The sequence below is a fragment of the Eleginops maclovinus genome, chromosome 18 (genome assembly GCF_036324505.1).
Source record: "Eleginops maclovinus isolate JMC-PN-2008 ecotype Puerto Natales chromosome 18, JC_Emac_rtc_rv5, whole genome shotgun sequence".
Taxonomy (NCBI): domain Eukaryota; kingdom Metazoa; phylum Chordata; class Actinopteri; order Perciformes; family Eleginopidae; genus Eleginops; species Eleginops maclovinus.
The window spans coordinates 13771914-13791986 of NC_086366.1; the positions used below are offsets into that span (position 1 = coordinate 13771914).

At 41.7% G+C, this 20073-nt stretch overlaps 2 protein-coding genes across 2 annotated transcripts in view; both read left to right on the top strand.

Annotated features, from left to right (window-relative positions):
* Positions 1-18723, top strand: part of ppp1r37 (protein phosphatase 1, regulatory subunit 37) — a 34598-nt gene extending 15875 nt beyond the window's left edge. Inside the window, exons 3-13 of the mRNA XM_063906745.1 lie at positions 3324-3369; positions 3481-3581; positions 6238-6357; positions 8341-8491; positions 8625-8780; positions 9658-9770; positions 11309-11450; positions 11540-11706; positions 12266-13979; positions 14089-14174; positions 15123-18723. Of these exons, the coding sequence (XP_063762815.1) occupies positions 3324-3369; positions 3481-3581; positions 6238-6357; positions 8341-8491; positions 8625-8780; positions 9658-9770; positions 11309-11450; positions 11540-11706; positions 12266-13979; positions 14089-14165 (2787 nt within the window). The 3' untranslated portion in view covers positions 14166-14174; positions 15123-18723. The remainder of the gene's footprint in view (positions 1-3323; positions 3370-3480; positions 3582-6237; positions 6358-8340; positions 8492-8624; positions 8781-9657; positions 9771-11308; positions 11451-11539; positions 11707-12265; positions 13980-14088; positions 14175-15122) is intronic.
* LOC134880006 (ribonucleoside-diphosphate reductase large subunit) overlaps positions 1-20073 on the top strand; it is a 305041-nt gene that overhangs the window by 218523 nt on the left and 66445 nt on the right. The window lies entirely within an intron of this gene.

Consider the following 20073-nt stretch of genomic DNA (forward strand, 5'->3'; position numbering starts at 1 on the left):
CCTATTTATAGGTATGTCTTTTTTTGTTGTATTGTATTCTATCTATAACTACTGACAACATTTCTCTGTGTTGGAATTCAACAGACGCTGGATGCTGCCACACAGATAAAGATTTAAGAAACATTTGGAGTGGTCTCTTAATTTTTTTCCGGAGCTGTGCCTTCTCTCTCTTTCGGCTTGTATTTGTGTTTGAACATCCTGTTAACCAAACCAATTACCCTTCCAGTCAGATGGAGGAGCTGGCAGTGCTTGGGTTTGCAGCAGGGACACATAAGTCCTTACTTGTGTTTGTTCTGACTTACATTTTTGCTGCCTCACACGCTCCTAAAACCCTTAACTGGGCCTCTCCACTGGAGATTTGCACATTTTGTACCGGCAGGTGTGTGTCCATGTGTGGGAGGGAACACATTTGTGATCTGGAGAGAGACTCTGCATGAAGTCCCCACACGCCTGGTCAGCTGAGAGAAAGAAGTGTCAGTTACTTGTGGAAATACACAAGAGGCTGTGATTGCTTAGTGATTGCTCATGTTTGATCATGTCTGGCTTCTGTCCATCCCTTGCTGCCTGGTCCGATGCTGCCCCCTCTCATTTCTGCTTAGTCATCCTTGCCAACTAAGCCACATAAACAAGCCAGTCAGACCAAATGGCTGACCAGTGAGAGGGGGGTTTGCAAGAGGAGCTCCTCCTTTTTTACAGTTTTTTCCCTCTTTCACTCTAAATACTTTCTTTATTAGGTCCAACTGCACTGTACGCGTGGCAGCTTTCCAGAGGCCCTATAGGTTATGTACATTTCTGGTTGTTTGTTAGTGTGTCTGTGTGTTTTTATAAGGGTCACTATTTAGAAGCTGCATGTTGAATGCGTGCTTCGTAGTTACTCCCAAAAGTCTTAAGACCCGGACACTTGGTAGCCTTGTGTCACATTTCTGAAGCAGCTATTCCCTCTGGGACCAGTGGTTTCCCTATTATGCAATGAGTCACACACAGCCCATGTGCACACTTTATTTCTCTCGAAGTTCCGGATTTTGCTCCCTCTAGACTGGCTCATCTAGAAGGAGGTGGTTTTGTTTTGCAGGGAGCATACTGTAAATCTATGCAAAATGAGGGATTCAATTGTTTGCTGCTCATGAACATTTTGAGACTTCAGCGGAGTCTCCTACTTCTATTATGGTGTAAGCAGCGCGACACATTATTATTCTCATTAGAGACACAATGTGACGGTCATGCGGGCTGCATCTATATTAAGCAAGTGGACCCTTTGATGTCGTCTAGACAGACTGATAAACCATTTCAAAGGCAGACCGCTGAAATGGTGTTTTCAATGTGTTGCACCCAGGCATTTTTAGAACTGTTTTTGTCCACTTTGTGCATCGCCAAGGACAGACACTCGATTGTTTCAAGTCTATTTTGATGGATTTGATGAAGCTTAATCTGCAAGTTTCACAAATATTCCTCTTCATGTGTGTTTTGAACTTATTAACCATACATGCAATAATTGGACAAAGCTCCCAGTCTGTCGAGGTTGTGGGTTTCTTCCTGTGCAGACACAATAAAACAAGTTCGGTTTATTACATTTCTATTGTCAGTCAGCGTGTTGAAGGCAGGTTAGCTCACTGCTGACAGATGTCTGAGATAAGCTGTGACAACCAATCGTGACGGAGTGTGTGTGGATTAGATGATAGAACGCTGATGCACCACTGACGTCTCGCTTCCATTGGGGGAATCCCAGAAACTTTTACGTTGGAGCCGACTGTTGTATTTAGCTTGGCACAAAGACATATGTGCTGTAAAATGGTGAATTGTACTTTTTATTTTCCACTTAAACAACTGAGTAATGTTAACTTGTGACTTTAATGAGAAGTTGTGAGGTGATAGTTTATTTTACCTTCCGACAGAGCGAGGCTAGTTTTTTCCAGTCCTTGTGATGAGCTAAGAAACAGACACAACACCAGGCTTTCTATCCAACCCATTCTCTGTTTGGTTGTAAGGTAGGACCTCTAAAGGACACCTTTAAGGGCCGTGCCCATACATTTGGACTAAAGCTCGGTATACACTGTGCGATTTGAGCCTTAAGAGAAGGTCAGAAATGGGTTGAAACCGTACAGTCTATTCCAAGTTTAAGCTGTACATTTTGTCATCCATCCCTACCTGTGTTATCTGTGTTTGCCGAGTCATCAAATGTTTTTATTGACTTCAGGATAAGCAAACTGGTTTTGAAGCAGCTTATTTAACTAAAACACACTTGATGCATGAACAAAAAAACTGATGAGAACAGTGAAGATATAACACAGTCTAATGAATAAGATCAGAATAGTAGCTTGATGTAGTACACACACACACACACACACACACACATATACCACCACTTTTGCAGAGGCACACTATGCGTCATGCACTATTTTGGGTTCTGGCAGCTCTGTCAGGGAGGCATTTACACTGATAAAGTCATTCTCACTGACAGGTGCTCCATTCAATTGTAAACAAAGAACGCTTGCTGGGAAATTTCCCAAAATGTGCGTCAGGTTGTGTTGACATATTCATCACCATCTGGTTAATGACGAACATCCAGAGTTTTTAATTAAACCCTATTTCAGAGAATGTACTGAGGAAAAAAACTGTTGACATTTTTCATTTATGGTTTCTCATGAAATGCTTCCTAAAGTGAATAATTCAGCCGGTTTCATGGATGAATTATCTTCACGGCTACTAGAGTGTGTTACATTTAGTGTCATTGTGTTTCCTGCTCAATGTAATAACACACTTTTTAAATGTTTCATCTTTCACGCATGATCATGTTTTTGGGAGTGAGTCATGCAGGCTGCTGTGAAACCTCCGTACAGTTGACCCTTCATCAGTATGTTCAGACACACACAGACTAGTGATGGCAGTGTGGCACGAGGGCAGAGGTTATTGGGTTCACGCTGAATGGGCCGGGCAGTGAACTAGGGGGATTTGCTGGTACATAGTTTTTAGAGCAGCAATCCCTATGTGGTCGTGTTTGTTGGGCTGGTTGCATGTTTCACCAGGACAAGAGGTGAAATATCTTTCCACCTTTTTTGAGCTGTGCTGCTGTGGTGTCAGAGTACATCACAGGATACATGTCATGGTGTAGTTGAACACACAGAGCTCTACATGCTCAGTGGTAGTAGTGGTACTTTTAGGCCAGATGCTTTTAAGGTTAATCTTAGATATGTGTTTTAGCCCCAGCATTTATGCATTGAATTGCCTCCTGTGTGATGTGAACGTTTCAACACGCGAAAAGTCTGCTTAGTTTGAGTAATACACAAACTGAACTGTTACTGACACTGCTTCTTTTGTTTCCGTAGGAACTGAAAGACCTGACTCAGCGCAATGAATGCTTAGATCTAAAAGGTAAAGCACCAAAACATCAGCTTGACTATAAATTCATCTTGTGGAATCAACAGATACCCACAGATATTTTTTTTTTATTAGGAGATTCACTTTATCAATGTATGTCTTTAGGTGAGAAGCTGGACTACAAAGCATGTGAGTCTCTGGAGGAGATTTTGAAGAGGATCCAGTTTAAAGTGATAGACCTGGAGCAGACCAACCTGGATGAAGATGTAAGAAGATCCTGTCTTTTGAAAACTGTCTCCATCCCATTCCCGTCCTTCATCTTCCTCAGTGCAGCTAGCATACTTCCATCCTTCATCGATAACCTTTCTCTCTTTCTCTGCTGTTTCTGCCCCCGGTCGCCCTCTGATCCTCTTTTTCTCTCTCTGTGCTGGCAGGATGTGGAGTGTTTGTCATGGATTTTCTGATTACTCCAGATGTCCATTTGTGTAAACACCATTAGGGACGTTCGGACAGTAGACACGCACAGTAGACACGCACAAACAGACAGTGCAGCAGTGTGGGGCAGAGGGACCCTGGCCTTGGCTACTTCCTTTCGCACAGAGCTCCAAATACACATGACGCACAGACAGGAGCTCTGCTTTAAGCCAGAGCCACATAGGATACGTTTCTTTAGGGCAGGAAGGGTCACTTTAATTACTGCATCATTATTCTATTCCTGGCAAAGAAATGCTGTTACTTTCACCCGTTCTCTGCAGAACTAATTCAGCCCCTTATTTCCTGCTGTTTTTCAACACAGCTTCAGTCAGTACTGTGACTCATACTACTTTGTGACTGTGATGTTGTCGTGTTGGCATATTTTTTCACGAAAGTGATTATGGAGGCACATTACACAGCACCCAAGGACACTGTACAATCCATTAAATAGTACAGTGTAGACACACCTGGTCTAAAGGAAAGGAATAACTCATTCCTTTTTTGGTGTTTTTGAGCCAGTTCTTGTTTTCTGTTTGCCATGTACCAGGACACACGCTGCAGGTGGTATTCTACTATTTCACTGATCAATGTTTAGTGATAGTTTCATGCCTCTACCTGTGTTAGAACTGAGATGAATGGGTGCGTATAGGGTTTCTGTGATATAGTCCAGCCCCACAACATGGGATAGACAATATATAAATATAAATATATCTCCTGGTCTCGGTTAATTGATTTCCCTCTCCAGTGGATCATAATTTGCACAGTTGCATGCAGGTTCATTTTATTGTGTAATCATACTTCACCAGTGAAGTGTCCGAATTCTAGTCTGTTTCATTATATATTTCTTATTTAAACCCCACACTAAATTAAAGCAGTTTTATTCATCAACTCTACTTTACATATGCTTTTTTTTTTTTAAATTTTACTCAATCCAGAGCTTCACAAAACCTTAACAAATGCAGAGTGACGTTTGCACTTTTTTCCACCCACATGAAGCGCTGCCCCGGAAATATACATAAATGAGATAATTGAGTCAGTGACTGAGTCATCATGGAGCAGCAGCTCAATCTGTGACAAGTGTCTCCTTTTGGGCTCAGTTGAAATAAACCACAGAAAGGACAAGAGGAATTTATGGGGGAAAATGAGTCATGAGAGATAGAAAATGAATTGAATGGGGAAGCGAGAAGATGGGAGTGACAGGCGTCTTATTGGGAATGATTTGGGAGGATGAAAGGATGAGAAATAGTTTTGGTGATATGTTTTAAGAAGCTTGGGGAGCAGCAGGCATAGGGAGCATTAACACAGACTGTCCTTTATTTGGCTGGTTGTGACTCATCTCCTCCCACCCTTTAGATAAACACACTTGTGTATAGTCTCCCAGTGTACACACACAAAAGGAAAAAGGTTATGAGACTCTATGCAGCAGCCTGTCTGATTTGTTACTTTCTATCAGCTTCAGTGGGGGTTACACTGATGCTCCCTTCTTAATCTGCTAGTCACATCTTGCCTTTGACTGCACAGGAGCAAACTCACCACTGTCTTTTGGTTTTTGAGGTGTTTTAGGTTTGCTTTAACTGTTGCTGTGTGAAAGACGCAATGGACAAATAAGCCTCTCATGACTGCTAAAGACCCAATAGCTCATTTTACTGTTAAACCATGCTGATAACATTGTTGAAAAGATGCAGAAAAGCAACAAAAAATCAATTGTCAACACCGTCGCATCGTCTGTGAATCAGTGATACATGAAGGAGATGAATCCCCTCTACCAAAACCATGATGAGATTAAAACACTGTGATCACATGAGGCCTTTGAATGCATCACCTGACAATCGACTTAAGTCCTTAATCTGCTCCTTTGCCAAACAGGACGGCATGCCCATAATTTTGCACAATTTCAAGGCCTGTCATTCATGCAGATCTTTGTGTTTGTCTTATGAACACAGCTTAAACAATTGACTGGTTACATTAAAGAAATGGCCAACTGTTTTAATACTTACCTTGTTATTTAAAGAGAATATGGCAATCTTTTTGACGCTTCCAGAATCTCACATTTTTGTATGTATTGTAGAAAGTGATATTTTTGGGTTTGTACTGTTGGTTCAAAAAAAAAAGTATGCCCTGATCATAAGGGGCATTTTTCAGATCAATTCTAAATAACATAACAATTGAAAGTCTTGCCCCTACTCTAAAATAACCACTCATTCAGAATTATCTAGAAGATGGTAGCAGGTTTTTCACTACTTAAATGTCCACTGACTTTTTACCTGCAACGTACCTCACCTACTCAGAGGGACTGTTACCATGGCAACTACAGCTGCTCCACATTATATGTCCTCACATCCCTTTAAGGACTTTTAACACGGTGACACGCTGTCTGTTTAAAACTGTGTGATTTCGATCTGAAATGTAATTAGCATTTTCCCCTTCTTTTCTGTCTGTGCTCCTCAGGGTGCGTCAGCTCTGTTTGACATGATCGAGTACTACGAGTCTGCCACACATCTCAACATCTCCTTCAACAAGCACATCGGCACACGGGGATGGCAGGCCGCAGCTCATATGATGAGAAAGGTGAGAGAAAAAGGACATGATGGGAAAGGTTATGATACATTTATGGATCAACAAAGCACTCCAATCCAAAAACAAAAATCCATCCAAGTGAGAACAGTTTTAACCCAAAATGGCCCCAGGATTTTTTAATTTTTCAAAAGCTATTTGGTGTAATCCTGGATTTCTACAAAAATGAAGGGTGCTTCATAACCGACCACGAGGATAACATGCATTTATTTATTTACTTTTAGAATGGGGCATACAAACATTTCAAGCCCCGTTGTGCATATGCAACATAATCTCTGTGTTCAGGCTAATTCACCTCTATTTTCAATAATAAGTATACAGTGGAAATAATTGTGTTTCTTTAATGCTTTAAGACGATAATTGCACGGGAAGTAAAGTCCTGCCACATACTTGCCTCGTATCGTTAAAAATAGTTAAATACTCAAACGGATAAACACTTTCAAGCAATGAAACAACATCAATTGTACCATTAGAGGCAGACAAATCTAAAAGTCATCCTTGTTTTTGTCTGCTTGATATTTGATTGAATGCTGTTCCTCAGCGCAGCGCCGGTAAAAGTAATAAAACGGTATGAAGGGATTACAGGCTAAATTCTGGCAGAATAAACAGGATTATGACAGAGATTGTCTTTCCTCAAAGGGTTATAAGCAACAACAAAAAAACACACCGGTCTGAGGGTTTGTTTTTCTCAGTGGCAAGGCCAGATATTTTATCTTATTTCATTTAGTTTTGCCAGTAAAGAAGGTGTGTTGTCCCAAACTACCTCTAACGTTAAGGCTCTACTTCAGTAATTGTAGCTCTGTGCCCAGGAGGGAAGATGGATCTAACACCGTTTTTTATCTCTGGATAAAGTCCTGCTGTGCTGTTTTCTGTCAGCACTCAGACATAAGGTTTTCCACCTGTCCTCACTTGCTCCTCAGGTCTATCATGTGCCTGTTTTGATGCTCTTTGATGTCAATCGTCACTGATAACGATTCTAATATGGTTTTCCATGCAAACACATTAACTCAACCTCTCGAGCAACGTATGTTTGAAAACACTTTGATACCAACAGCTGCTGTTTAGAGACTGTGTGAAGGAACTTTTTGTTTTGTGTCAGACAAAAAGAGAGGAGCTCAAATACTGTGATCTCCAGGTGTAAGGAAAAGCGTTAGATGATACTTACAAAGAACAATACTAAACCAAATGTATGATCAATAAACAATCTTTTTAATGAGTCTATTAGGGAGCTAGATTGTGGAGCTGTGGATATTTTTGGATCGGTTCGCAGTGAACAATATTAATCCGTTAGCCAAACCACAAATTGTATGTCTTTATTAATTATATGTGGCCTATTTATTTGTTTATCCAAGGTGTACTTCATGATTTAACTTCCTAGAGGGAAAACAGCAAATTATGAAACACAGACACTAATGATGCAATAACCAAACCTCGGAGATATTTTGATAACCACCATGACTGTGAGAAGCTAATGTCTCATCTGATCAGGGTTTATAAACGGCATTCCTTTACACTCTTCCAAGCCTCATGATTAATAAAGAGCTGTCTGCAGACACCAGTGAATAGCTTGATGGTGTGGTGGCGTGTCAATAAAAAGCCACAGTAGCTAATTTCAGCCCAATATCTTAGCACACTTATACTTTGACAAGTGTGTCTTTGTTTCCCTGCCGATAGGCCGTGGATGTAGCAGATGCAAACCAACATTGAAGTGCTTTCATTGAGGCGACATTTACATGTGTTCATTTGAGGATAATGTATGGAATCTGATTAACTCTTAACTGGTGTTCATTGGTTAACGGCATCAACTGTAATCGGGGCTAACTAGAGGTTACAGGATTAGGAATAAAGGACTAGGGATACTTCTGTTCCAGCCAGATGTTATAGGTCCTCTAATTTCATACTTGATTGCTTATAATCCTCAAAACATCCTCATCTCAGTCCATTAATTTGCATCTCTGCTGGTGATTTCCCCCTCAGACGAGCTCCCTGCAGTACCTGGATGCACGCAACACTCCTCTGCTGGACCACTCGGCTCCCTTTGTAGCACGAGCACTGAGAATCAGCGGCAGCCTGGCAGTCCTCCACCTGGAGAACGCTGGTCTGTCGGGCAGACCGCTCATGTTACTGGGTAAGATTCCCAGAGGGCTTTCTCTTTCAACCCAGTGTTAGATAATCCCCATTTCTGAATGTGTTCCTCTGTTCCTGACATTTTATATTTCTTCTTCCCGTACCTTACTTATATCATTAATTCTTCTGCACAGCCACAGCTCTGAAGATGAACATGAACCTGCGGGAGTTGTACCTGGCAGACAACAAGCTCAACGGCCTGCAGGACTCGGCTCAACTTGGCAACCTGCTCAAGTTCAACTACAACATTCAGATCCTGGACCTGCGTAACAACCACATCCTGGACTCTGGTACATTGCACTGTAGCTTTTTATGATTTTAGTTTGTACTATTTGGTTGAAAAGATGTGTTTATTTTTCACCTTGTTCACAAACTTAGATGAAATGATAGTATATTGACCCACATAAATGCAAAATAATAGAACAAACAGAACATAATACAAGCCATTCAAGTATTGTTCAGATGCATAAAACACTCATTACTAATGAAATGGTCTACATATGGGCATGTTTTCATACACAAAGTATTGTGGTATGTGGGGGAGTAAAAACCAGTGGGCCTTATCTCAGATCATTTTAGTGTGCCTCTGTGTATTCTCCAGCTGCAGTACATAGTTGTTATTTATAATGAGGAAGCAATAGGGATTGGGATCATCTGTTCACTGCATTATCACCAGTCGTATTTTGTTATAATACTTTGGTTTCATTGAAATTCACGATATGATTAACTTACTTTTTTTTTTACCTCCCAGCCAATAAGCAAAGTATTACATTTGGCCCTCTTTTGTTTGCTTACTTTTGAACGTTTCCACGATTAAAGACAGTATTTTTCCCTTTTCACTTGAGCTTCTCGGACTCAGCACTTCTAAATGCAAATACACAAGATGTGATGTTGTTGTTGTTGTTGTTGTATTAGAGCCTAGCTGAGCGCATCAAAATAGATTGTTGAAATAAGTGTATCTTAAAATAATGTTTAGCTTCTGTAAAATAAAACGTCTCATCTTATAACGTTTGTTAGGGTTATCTTACTGCTAGAAAAGCTACACACTGCATTCAAGCCGCTGCTAATGGACCAGAACACTTCAAATTTCTTGTAATTCACATGAGATTTTGTTGATATTTTAAACACAGATGTACTAAATGTTTCCGCCTCGGTTTGTCATCGCAGGTCTGGCCTACGTGTGTGAAGGGCTAAAAGAGCAGAGGAAAGGCCTCGTCACCTTGGTGCTATGGAACAACCAGCTCACACACAATGGCATGGGCTACCTCGCTGCGGCACTGGTACACACACACATACACACTATGGGACAATAACACAACTCACACACTTAAAATTTCTGTTTTTACCTCTTGAAACCTAAAACATGTGGAAATCAACCACGTTTCTTTACCGTATCTGTATAAAATAAATGTTTTTTGCACACTGTAATTGGTGTAGAATAATGACATCATCAGCATTTATATTGGCTCCTTATTAGTTGTAGTCTGAACCGCGAAGTTCAGAGTCTTAACTCATTTGTTGATCCCACATTGTGAATGGCAGAACATCACAGTAACATTCAACTGATCTTATCTTTCAAAATAAAAGCCCTGTACACATATACACTGTATGACTGATAACAGAGAGTGAAGCTGCTCCACAGTAATGTAAATAGTCAGATTTAAACACATCATTTGATCATGTTACTTTTAAACCTCCTTAGTGTCTGATAGACAAACAACATCAACAAGTCTTTGATTGTAAGATGAATGACTCCTTTACCTGATAAACCTGTGTAGACGCGTGAGTGACTCTCTCCATTATCTTGTTTTGATTTCACAGCAGCCTGACAAAGATAATCCTTTACTAAAGCTATTGGTCTCATGTCTGTATTGGAGTGATAGCGTCATTATCGCCACACACATTGTTCAATCATTGTTTTTGTACGACAGCGTTTACATTAAGCCTGCCTTTTTAATACTGTTGTGTCGTATTAATAGAACCACTCAGAAGTTTGTGAGCCAATATTAAATGCCTATTATTCTGCAACTGCACCATGTTTATTGTAACCACTACAGCTTAAAAGATTTTACCAAACAAGAACATCCAAATGAATGCCTCCAACCTCTTAGATGTTATGTATTGAGAATTATGGCACATGAAAGTGTTTCAGGAACACATCATAGTTGTGCTTTTGGATTGAAAAATACTTGAAATTTCTTCCCGAGTAATCTGTCCAAGGCTGGCGCTTGCTGCAGGACAAACAGAAATGCACTTAAAACGTTATTCATGCTGATAAAGGACATGCCATGTGTGATTCATTACCACAGTGAGAGTTATCTCCACATTGCAATGAGATGGTGACCTTGGATATTTAACCGTAACGGTATAAGAAGAAGGGCTGTACACTGATAATAAACAGAGAAACAGACATCTCTTGTACACTGAAAAAAGTGCATCTCTCTTAGGCCTGCAGCCACCAGCAGCTCTGTATCAGCTCTCGTCCACAGACAGGATCATTATTTTATTGTCTGCTCACTGGATAGAAAACTTTAGTATGAATGGGAATGCAGTTTAATCAAGACTCTCAAAAATGTCAAGACTACTTAAGATACTGAAAGAACCCATATACTAATAAATGCATACTGTATTTCTGTAAGATAAAATACATTACATATTTTTAAGTCTTTTGAAATGGTTCATATGATAGTACACACATTTCATGAACACCATGAAACACACTGACAAACGGCAGCTGTTAAAAGAAGTGCCTTCCCATAGCTTTAAACTAAAACATCGTTAACACATCAAATCTCTGTTGTTTGTCTCCCTTCCTCAGCCATGCACCCAGAGTCTGGAGACTCTGAACCTCGGCCATAACTCCGTGGGTAACGAAGGGGTGCACAAGCTGAAAGACGGCCTGATTGGCAACCGCTCTGTGCTCAGGCTGGGCCTCGCCTCCACCAAACTGTCCTGCGAAGGTGGGGACTAGTGTCTGTTGGGTTTTTGTGGAGGATTTGCTGTTTGACTGTTTGTTAACTCCTCTTTCCTTCTGTTGTTTGCGCTCTAGGAGCCGTGGCTGTGGCTGAATTCATCGCTGAGAGTCCCAGACTGCTGCGCCTGGACCTTCGAGAGAATGAAATAAAGACGGGCGGACTGATGGCCCTGTCGCTCGCTCTCAAAGTCAACACCTCGCTGCTGCGGCTCGACCTGGACCGGGAGCCCAAGAAAGAAACTGTGAGCATGGAGACAAGGCAGGGGGAGGGGGAGGGGGATACTGGGGAGGAAGTAAAGGAATGGAACATAGTTCAACAAAAATGTTTTAATAAAATAAGAAAGATGGAAAATAAAGATAAGATACACTTTATTTTCCCCAAGGGGATTTTTTTCTTTCTTGGGAAATAGTGCCAAACAGCACGTAGCCAAAGATAGAGTAATAAAGAAAACACTCTACTGTACTGTGTGCTCCTGAATATCTTATTATTTGTGTGCAGGGGGTGTCTATTTTTTATGTAACACCAAATATGTCTTACTTTAATATGTATCTTAGTAAATAGTTGTATGGAGAGGAAATGAGGAGAGAATGATTGGAAGTCTCCTCGACCCGTAGGCAACCGTAGCGCTGCCGGCTATTCCTTTTTAAAGAGCATTGCGTCTTTAAGTAAAAACATTTCCGACCTAAAGCAGCCTAAGGGCTCCAAAGACATTGTAGGAATTGCTTTGATTAAATTGTTTTTCTTATTTCTTGTGGTTTATGCCCCATGTTTGAGACATTCCTTTATTTGTTGTCCCTCAGGTAAAGAGCTTCATTGAGACCCAGCGCGCCCTGCTGGCTGAGATTCAGAACGGCTGTAAGAGGAACTTCATCCTTGCCAAGGAGAAGGAGGAAACAGAGCAGATGATGAGGCAGTCGGCATCCATGGCTGAAATCGCCACGGAGGATGGGACCAGAGAAGAAGAAGAGGAAGAACCAGCAGCACAGGAGACAGGGGACGCAAAGGGGAAAGAGGGAGAGGAAAAAGGTGAAGCAACAGGAAATGAAGGACAGACAGTCAGCCAGCCAGGAGAGGGCACCGAGACGAGCATTCCTCAAATGATCCTGGACTCGGACTCGGACACTGATGATGAGGACGGAGAGGAGGTGGTAACAAAGTCCTCTTCCACATCAAACTCCTCCACTCGCTTTAGCCAGACTTCTGCTCAAACCCAGACACAGCCCCTCCGCAGTGCCTCAGCTACATCCTTACCCCCATCTGCCTCACCTGCCCCTGGGCCCAATGTTATTTCAGGCATCACCATCACAGAGGCAACAGTTCCCCCCGGGACCCCTCCTTCTCCTGGTCGCTGTATATCCGTCTCTAGTCCAGGGAGGGGTCACAAGATTTTTATGGTAACTCGGGTGGAGAGCCCCCCTGAGCAGCAGCAGCAGCAGTTTCAGTTGCTACAACTTCCGACGAGCACACCTGCAGCCCCCCGCCAGCCGAAAGAGGCCTCAGAGAAGCCTGTAGACGTGAACACACCCTCAACACAGCAGACACCTCCTTTATCCCAAACACAACTGACACAGGAGGAGGGGACAGAGAGCTCAGCCGCTCCTTCCACATACTGTGCACCAACAGAGGAGAGGCCTGTAGCACTAAAAACTGAGATAGAGCCAGAGTCTACAAGCCCCCCCACAGAGGAAGTGACAGCTAGCACTTTAGATCCAGAGGAGACAGACCCAAGTCAACCAGCACCAGCCCTGCCTTCAGACTCCTCATCAGTGCAGGAAGCAGCGTCTCGGCCCACTGAGGAGGAGACAGAGGGCATCAAAGACTCCAAACATGAGGCCACTTGTGAAGAAGGAAAAGAGGAAGGAGAAGAGGTGAAGGAACAGGAGGAGGAAGGCCGTTTAGAGGCAGAAGTCAGCACAGAGTGTAAACTGTTAGAGGAACTGAGTCAAACTCAGACTACTATCGCTGCGGTTCAAACTGAGGAGCAGCAGCCGGCTCTGGGAGAGCTACAGAATGAGCTAGAGTCTGTCACAGAGGAGCGCCAGACGTCGAACCAAACAGAAGAAAAGGAGACACTTCCACTACAGGAAGAACAGGAAGCACCAACCAACTTTTCAGAAAATGAAAAACCCAGTTTACCAGAGAAAGAGGTCAGCCAACCAACCCAAGAGGAACCCTGTCTAGAGCAGGAAACTGAGGCTGATGAACAGGAAGCAGAGCCTGTCCTCTCTGTCCAGACTGAGGAAGCGTCTGTCACTCAGGGAGCAGCTCAGGAGTTAAACCCTGGAGCAGGAGACGCCTCGAACAGTACCGAACCTGCCGCAACCGAGTATGTCTCTCCAGTCCCAGACGAAGATTCACTCGAGGAGAGCTCTGAGGACGAGGACGAGTGTTTCGCCGAAGCTCCAGAGGAACAGATTATCGGTTCAGCTCTACCCAACGGCCTGAAACCGGAGTTCTCCCTCCATCTTCTCGACTCTGAAAGCCCAAAACCCGGCAGCTGTGTGATGGAGCATGGTGAGTCGCTGTAACAACCGCTCTATTTATATGAAGTGACATGTACAGTTACTTTTAGGTGAGGAATTTGTGTTTGGTTTTAAATGTGTCCTTTGTGTCCCGTGTGCAGTGAGTGTCAGTTGCGGACAAGAGCTGGAGGAGCTGCTGCTGGAAGCCAGTTTGGAGACGGGGAGAGATGCACCATGAGGTCGTGAGGTAAACTTTTATCTGACAGACTTCATGGCTTCATGATTAAGTTGTTCTAAATATGAAAGCAACCTGGATTTTAAAAATACAAATCACCTATTTATCAAACTGCCTTTCTATCAGTAAAATAAATCCCATTAATGTGCTTTCAAAATGATCCCTCATGATATGGTTTTTTTGCTGATGTCTTAACCAGGAAATAAGTCTTGTTAAGGAAGTAGAAATACTATTTAAAGTAGGGATCCCCAGATTGTGAAAATCTGGGCCTATACCGTCATTTGTAACAATAAAATTACGATGCAGATGTTTTTTGTAACATTATACATACCAATGACATGGCAAAACGGCAAAATCACTGTGAAAGCCCCGAACAGGAAGAAAAAATGATAGTATTAATGACCCAAACTCTCCGTTGTAAAGTTCAGTTCAGTCTAAAGACACACTTTCTTAAGGTTGACCCCCTTCCGCTCTATACTTGCCGTAGTTGTCTTTACAATGTCTTATTTGTTAGTACCATTGCATCTGCACTTCCTTTTCACCTCCAAACATAATAACTGTTAGTTACCTTGGAACCTGATCAGCATTTTTGTCTTATGTCTTTTACCACAGTGATTTTATATTTGCCTGTGAGAGTCGCCAATCTATTTTAATTACACTGCAGTGCCGTGGCTGAATATATTAAATGAAGGCAGCAGCCTGCAGGTGCTGCTCGAACCAGTGTAGACACGGCTGGCAGTAAAGGACAAGGTTAAAAGTAAAACGATGTAAGCTGTTTAGTAAAAAATGCATGAATTGTTGCAGCCAATGTAATAGAAATGACAAAAATGAACTGCAAAGAATGTTCGCTACAATGAGCAAAGACTGGGCATCAGGTTTACCTTCAGGAAGATTTGTATCAATCATGGATTATAATGTTTGCTATTATTGAGTTGTGTATTCTCTCTTGTGCTTCCACAGGGACGGTAAGACAAAACAGCCCTCAGATAGTTTGTCTGGCTCTACCACGTGACCTGCATTGCCCTACAATGTTTCCGTCATTCCTTTGACTTTACCACCGACACGACCTTTCCATAAAGGCCAGAAGAACCGGTGTTACAGTCGAAGCTCTACACATGAAATACAAGCAAATGATGGAAAGACACTCAAGGACTAAAATCTATTGGAGCTTTGCCGTGACAAACAAGGAACCTTTTACATCCACACTACATCAACCACTGAAACACACATACACATGCACACTATGAGGATGAAGGGGGGGGAGAAATAAAATCACACTGTCATCACTACATTTTGTCAATCTGCAGTCTTTAAACATTATCAGCCGCCTGGACGTGAGGACGAAGAGAGCTGGAGGATAAAACACTAACCAAAGACAGAACAGACCTTCCTCACAGCCCTCGTCTTGCTCTCTTGTGTAGATCTCCACTGTAGCCGGTAATATAACTAGCAATTAAAGTTTGTTTTGTTCTCATAAAACACAAAGATATATATATCCGTGATGATGAGAGAAGTGGGGTGGATGGCACAGTCACAAGAAATATAACGGACCCTGGTGAGCGGACCTGCTGGCTTTAAGCATTTGTTTAGAGGTGGAAGTATGTCGCTGTCAGAGGCTTTTATATCTGAGTGGGGGAGGGGGTGTTAACATGTCTGTTTAAATGTCAGAGTTTTATGTCTGTGTCCCCCACTCCCCCTGGCCATTTCTGCCCCTTCTGTAAAAAAAATAAGACACTCTTAAGGGACCTCTGCCAAAGTGACCTCCCACCGTCTGTTTTCTCACCCTTTGCTCACTTTGGCCCCTCAGGAATCAGCGTCCCCCTCAGATCTGATGTGGAGGAGCTGTCTCTACACTAACATAACAAAACAGCCCTTCCTGAAAGTCGCTCATTTTGCTCCCAGCTGAAAAAACCCAGAACTTCTGCAAATGTGGGAAAGCGAAATATCCCCTTCTAGTCTCACCCCTTCTTCCTCCCGTCCCCCCTCCTTCCTCTGTGATCTCCCCTCTCCTGCTCATCATTCATGTTGCCTTCAAATCTCACCACTTCAGATCCAGTCTTCGTTTCGTTTGGGCTGCTTTGAGAAATCACTTGTTTTCTATTTATTTTACAGCTGTATGAGCCTTTCCTGATTTATCCCCCCCCCCCCCCCCCCCGTTTCTTCTTCACCCCATCCTCATTTTATAATTTCTTTTCCATCTCGGGGTTTGCTTTTAAAGATTAACCCCATATTTTTGATGTATATTTCAGATTCAAACTAGAGCAAATATTTAGTTTTGTTTTTTGGGGGGGAGGGTGTAGAAGGGTAATCTGTGTTGGAAGGAAAGGTAAATATGGTTGACTATGGTAGCAGTCAGTCGGGGTGCAGTAATGAAAGCGAACACAAGGAAGCAGCAAACTTTATTTCTCATCAGAGTATTGTTGTTGTTGACTCTGCTGGGTGAAGCTGTGGCCAGGAGAGGGCGCTGGCGGTGTTGTTTTCCCTCAGAGGAGACAGAAATAAAGGACATCAAGGTCAAACAGCTGATGTCTCCGCCCAAATCCAGCAACTGTCGTGAAGCTGCTCTGATTACCTCCTGAGGCAGACACAGGCAGGTGTTTGTTTGTTTGTTTGTTTGTTCCTTTTCTTCTTAAAAAGGAGCAGCATTCAACCCCTCCTGCTCCTCTCCACCCAACAGATAGTCTGCCCCCACTGTTTGTTATGCTTTAATTTTTGGAAATTTTTAATAATAATTTGTTAACTTAATTGAAATGTGCTGGTAATCACAAAGATATGTATGGCAAATTTGTTCCTCTCAAATAAATGCATGTAATGACTAAATTATATGACTGAATGTTTCAATGTCTGAACTGCAGAAGAAAAAAAAGGGATCACATCACTTCTATAAAACAGTATTAATTATTTAATACAAGATTGAAAATTACTGTCCCCATCGAAGTAGAATGGTATTTTAACTTTTTGTACCAAAACGACAATTACATCTGTATTTCAGTTCAGGGAGTTTTGGTTACAGATACAACAATGATGTTCTGTTAGGGTTGGTCAGGCGATGGTTTTTTGTGCACTAACAAACGGCCCCTGGTGCTGAAGGATGAAGATATAAAGCAGGACAAAACTATTATTAAACTGAAGGTTACATTGTTAAACATTTCTCCTTTTGCTTTCCTGTCTTCTGATAAGGATCTGTTTTCCTTTTTGAAGATTGTCAAAGACCGAGATTCAATGGGGCTGTATTTAAGCAAAGTTTATAGCAGGGATCTTATGAATAGAACATTTTTAAAATCCTGCACATATCCATTTAAATAATTACCTTGTCTTGAAGATATAAGTCGTCCAAGTACTTTTTTTTTTCATTTAAAATCCAGGTTTCCGAGTCAAAATTACGAGTAGCTATGATGACATGAACTTGGCATCTGGTAAAACCATGTTTGATATGAAAAATAAACTGTCCCAAGTTCTAAGTCTGTACCTTGATTGTAATGTATGTCTTGTTATGTATGTGTTGAATCATTTCTGACTATTTTTATATACAAATCCCTATCTTTCCTCTGCCTGTAAAACGCAAAGATAGTATTGATGACTCATCTTGGCTCTGAGCGGTTACATGCATTTATCTACCAATGTAATTAGCTCACTAGCAGACATGTAAATAAGCTATTTGTTTTTTCTTCCCACGATGTTTGTGACGTTGTGTTGAGCAGCAGCACCCCCCCCCCCCCCCCCCCCTTTGTATCTGAAGTAGGGATCACAGAAAGGACAATGATGTTCTCCTCTACAGCAAATTGAGACTTCTTGACCCAACACCACAAAGCTGTTTTGTTGTAATTGTTTTTGCTAAAATACTGCATAGCTGACAGGCACATTTCTCAGTGCCTCTCTATCCCGACGGCTCAGTCAGATGAGAAGAAGGAATGCTGTCTGTAGCGAGTGCAAAGACAGAGAGGTTAATGAGTCAAATGTTTGATAAACTTGATGATAACCAGCACTAAACTAAGACTGATGGGAATATTATTATCAAGGCACTTCTTCCAAATGTTGATATATTTTGGTCAAAAGTGGTAAACCAAAATGACATTGCCAAAGAGCCACACTGCTAAAACTCTAGAAATATTCAAAAAATGAAAGATTTACAGAAACACAAATTATATTTCTGCTTTCCAAACTTTTGTTGTTTTGTTCATAAGTTCCTATAAACTGTCTTGTAATAATTTGGGATCATCTTTATTCTAAAATGATTCCAACAACACATAGAAACACCCTCTCCCACTCACATCTGCTGTAGTGCACTACTTTCCCCAGTAATGCTCAGTAATACAGGAGCCTGTGAGACAGGGAGAAGATATTAAAGTGTTATTTCCCCTTCCATTCAACATAAACAGGCAGCCCCAGTGAGTCAATATCTGACATGTAACACAGGGTCTTTTTGTCTTTTATCTTGAGCAATGATTATTTGTCTGTATGTGTTGACGTTTAACTTTGCTGCCTTCATGGCCGGATTACCAGAGGTCTGATCCTGTCTGGTTTCATCTGGTTAAATAAAGATTTATCATAGTAGCCTAAATCTGTGGTTCCCAGCCTTTTTCTGATACAACCTTTTAAAAATGAGGGAGAGAAGAATTGTGGTTTTGTTAAATGTGAGTCTTTTTCTTATACTTAGTTATTTCAATATTAACCGTGCTACATGCTTAACCTTATCCAAGGTATGAACCAAGGGATGCTTTAACACAACCATTAGCAACGTTTAAATAAAGGTTCAGTTGTGAAGATCAGATATTTTATAGGATCTTGCTCCCTGTGTTGGGAACCACTGGTCTAAATGGACAAAATCCTATTGTTGAATATTAATTGTTTAGTGTTTAATGGTTAGTGTGAATTTGTCAGCTCACACAAAACCTCTATTCTGCAAAACAGAAGTGTCTGTCCCAGTGTAATAAATCAATGGATTTTCACACACAACCCTGATACATACTCATTGCAGTTCAGTGTGTTTTTTGTATATGTACTGTTCAGTCCTCATGATTGTGATAAAGGGAGCAGCAGAGGCTTGGTTGTATTGTGTTATGGGGTTTCTGAAGAATTGTGGATGAACAACATTTACAAATGTTCTGTTGGCCTCTTTTTTCTGTTTTAACCATGTGGCCAGAGAAGCTCCTGAGGCGCTGTCTCTGTCCACATCGACATGAAACATGTGAGTGAGCACCTGAGGGTACAGAGTCTGTCAATGCATTCTTTCTGTGAAGTTGTTTTGTTAGATCCACAGATTTGAATTTCCTCCGACTAAGAAACTGGACATTATTAGTGTTTTGAGTGTTCTCAGCAGGGAGTCAAACTGAGCCAGGATCAGGTATGTTGATCATAAACATTAACTTCTTCATAACATTGTGTTCTCATTTCAAAGGGTCAAAGAATTTGTTTGGGGCACAGGAATACACCAGACACAACTCGACAAGAAACACAACTGCAGGAAGAAATTAGGCAAAAATATATGTAACGACAGCAGTTGTTTAGAGGAATTTAAATAACAGTAATTAGAGGCTGACTAAAGCTTAAAATTAGTTTCTCAATCCATTAGTAGATAAATAAAATATATGTATACACTTTTTATTATGAATGAATCTAAATTACAGTACAAAATAACCCCTGACAGTAGCTGTTAAAAAGGATAAAGGCAGACCTTCAAAACTAAAAACCAGCTCTGCTGGAGGTTAAGCTGAGCTGCCAGGTCTATCTCTGTTAGGGACAGTGATCAAGTGATCAAATGCTTCCTCGCCGGATCTTTCCTCTGGCTTGGCCGTGCCTCAGGAATGTGCTGGCATGCTGGTGAATAGCCAGGATTTATCCGGGGTGTCAGCTCCTATCTGGCCTGTTGGTTCGCAGATCAGTGGACTACAACAGACCCGCCGCACAGAGC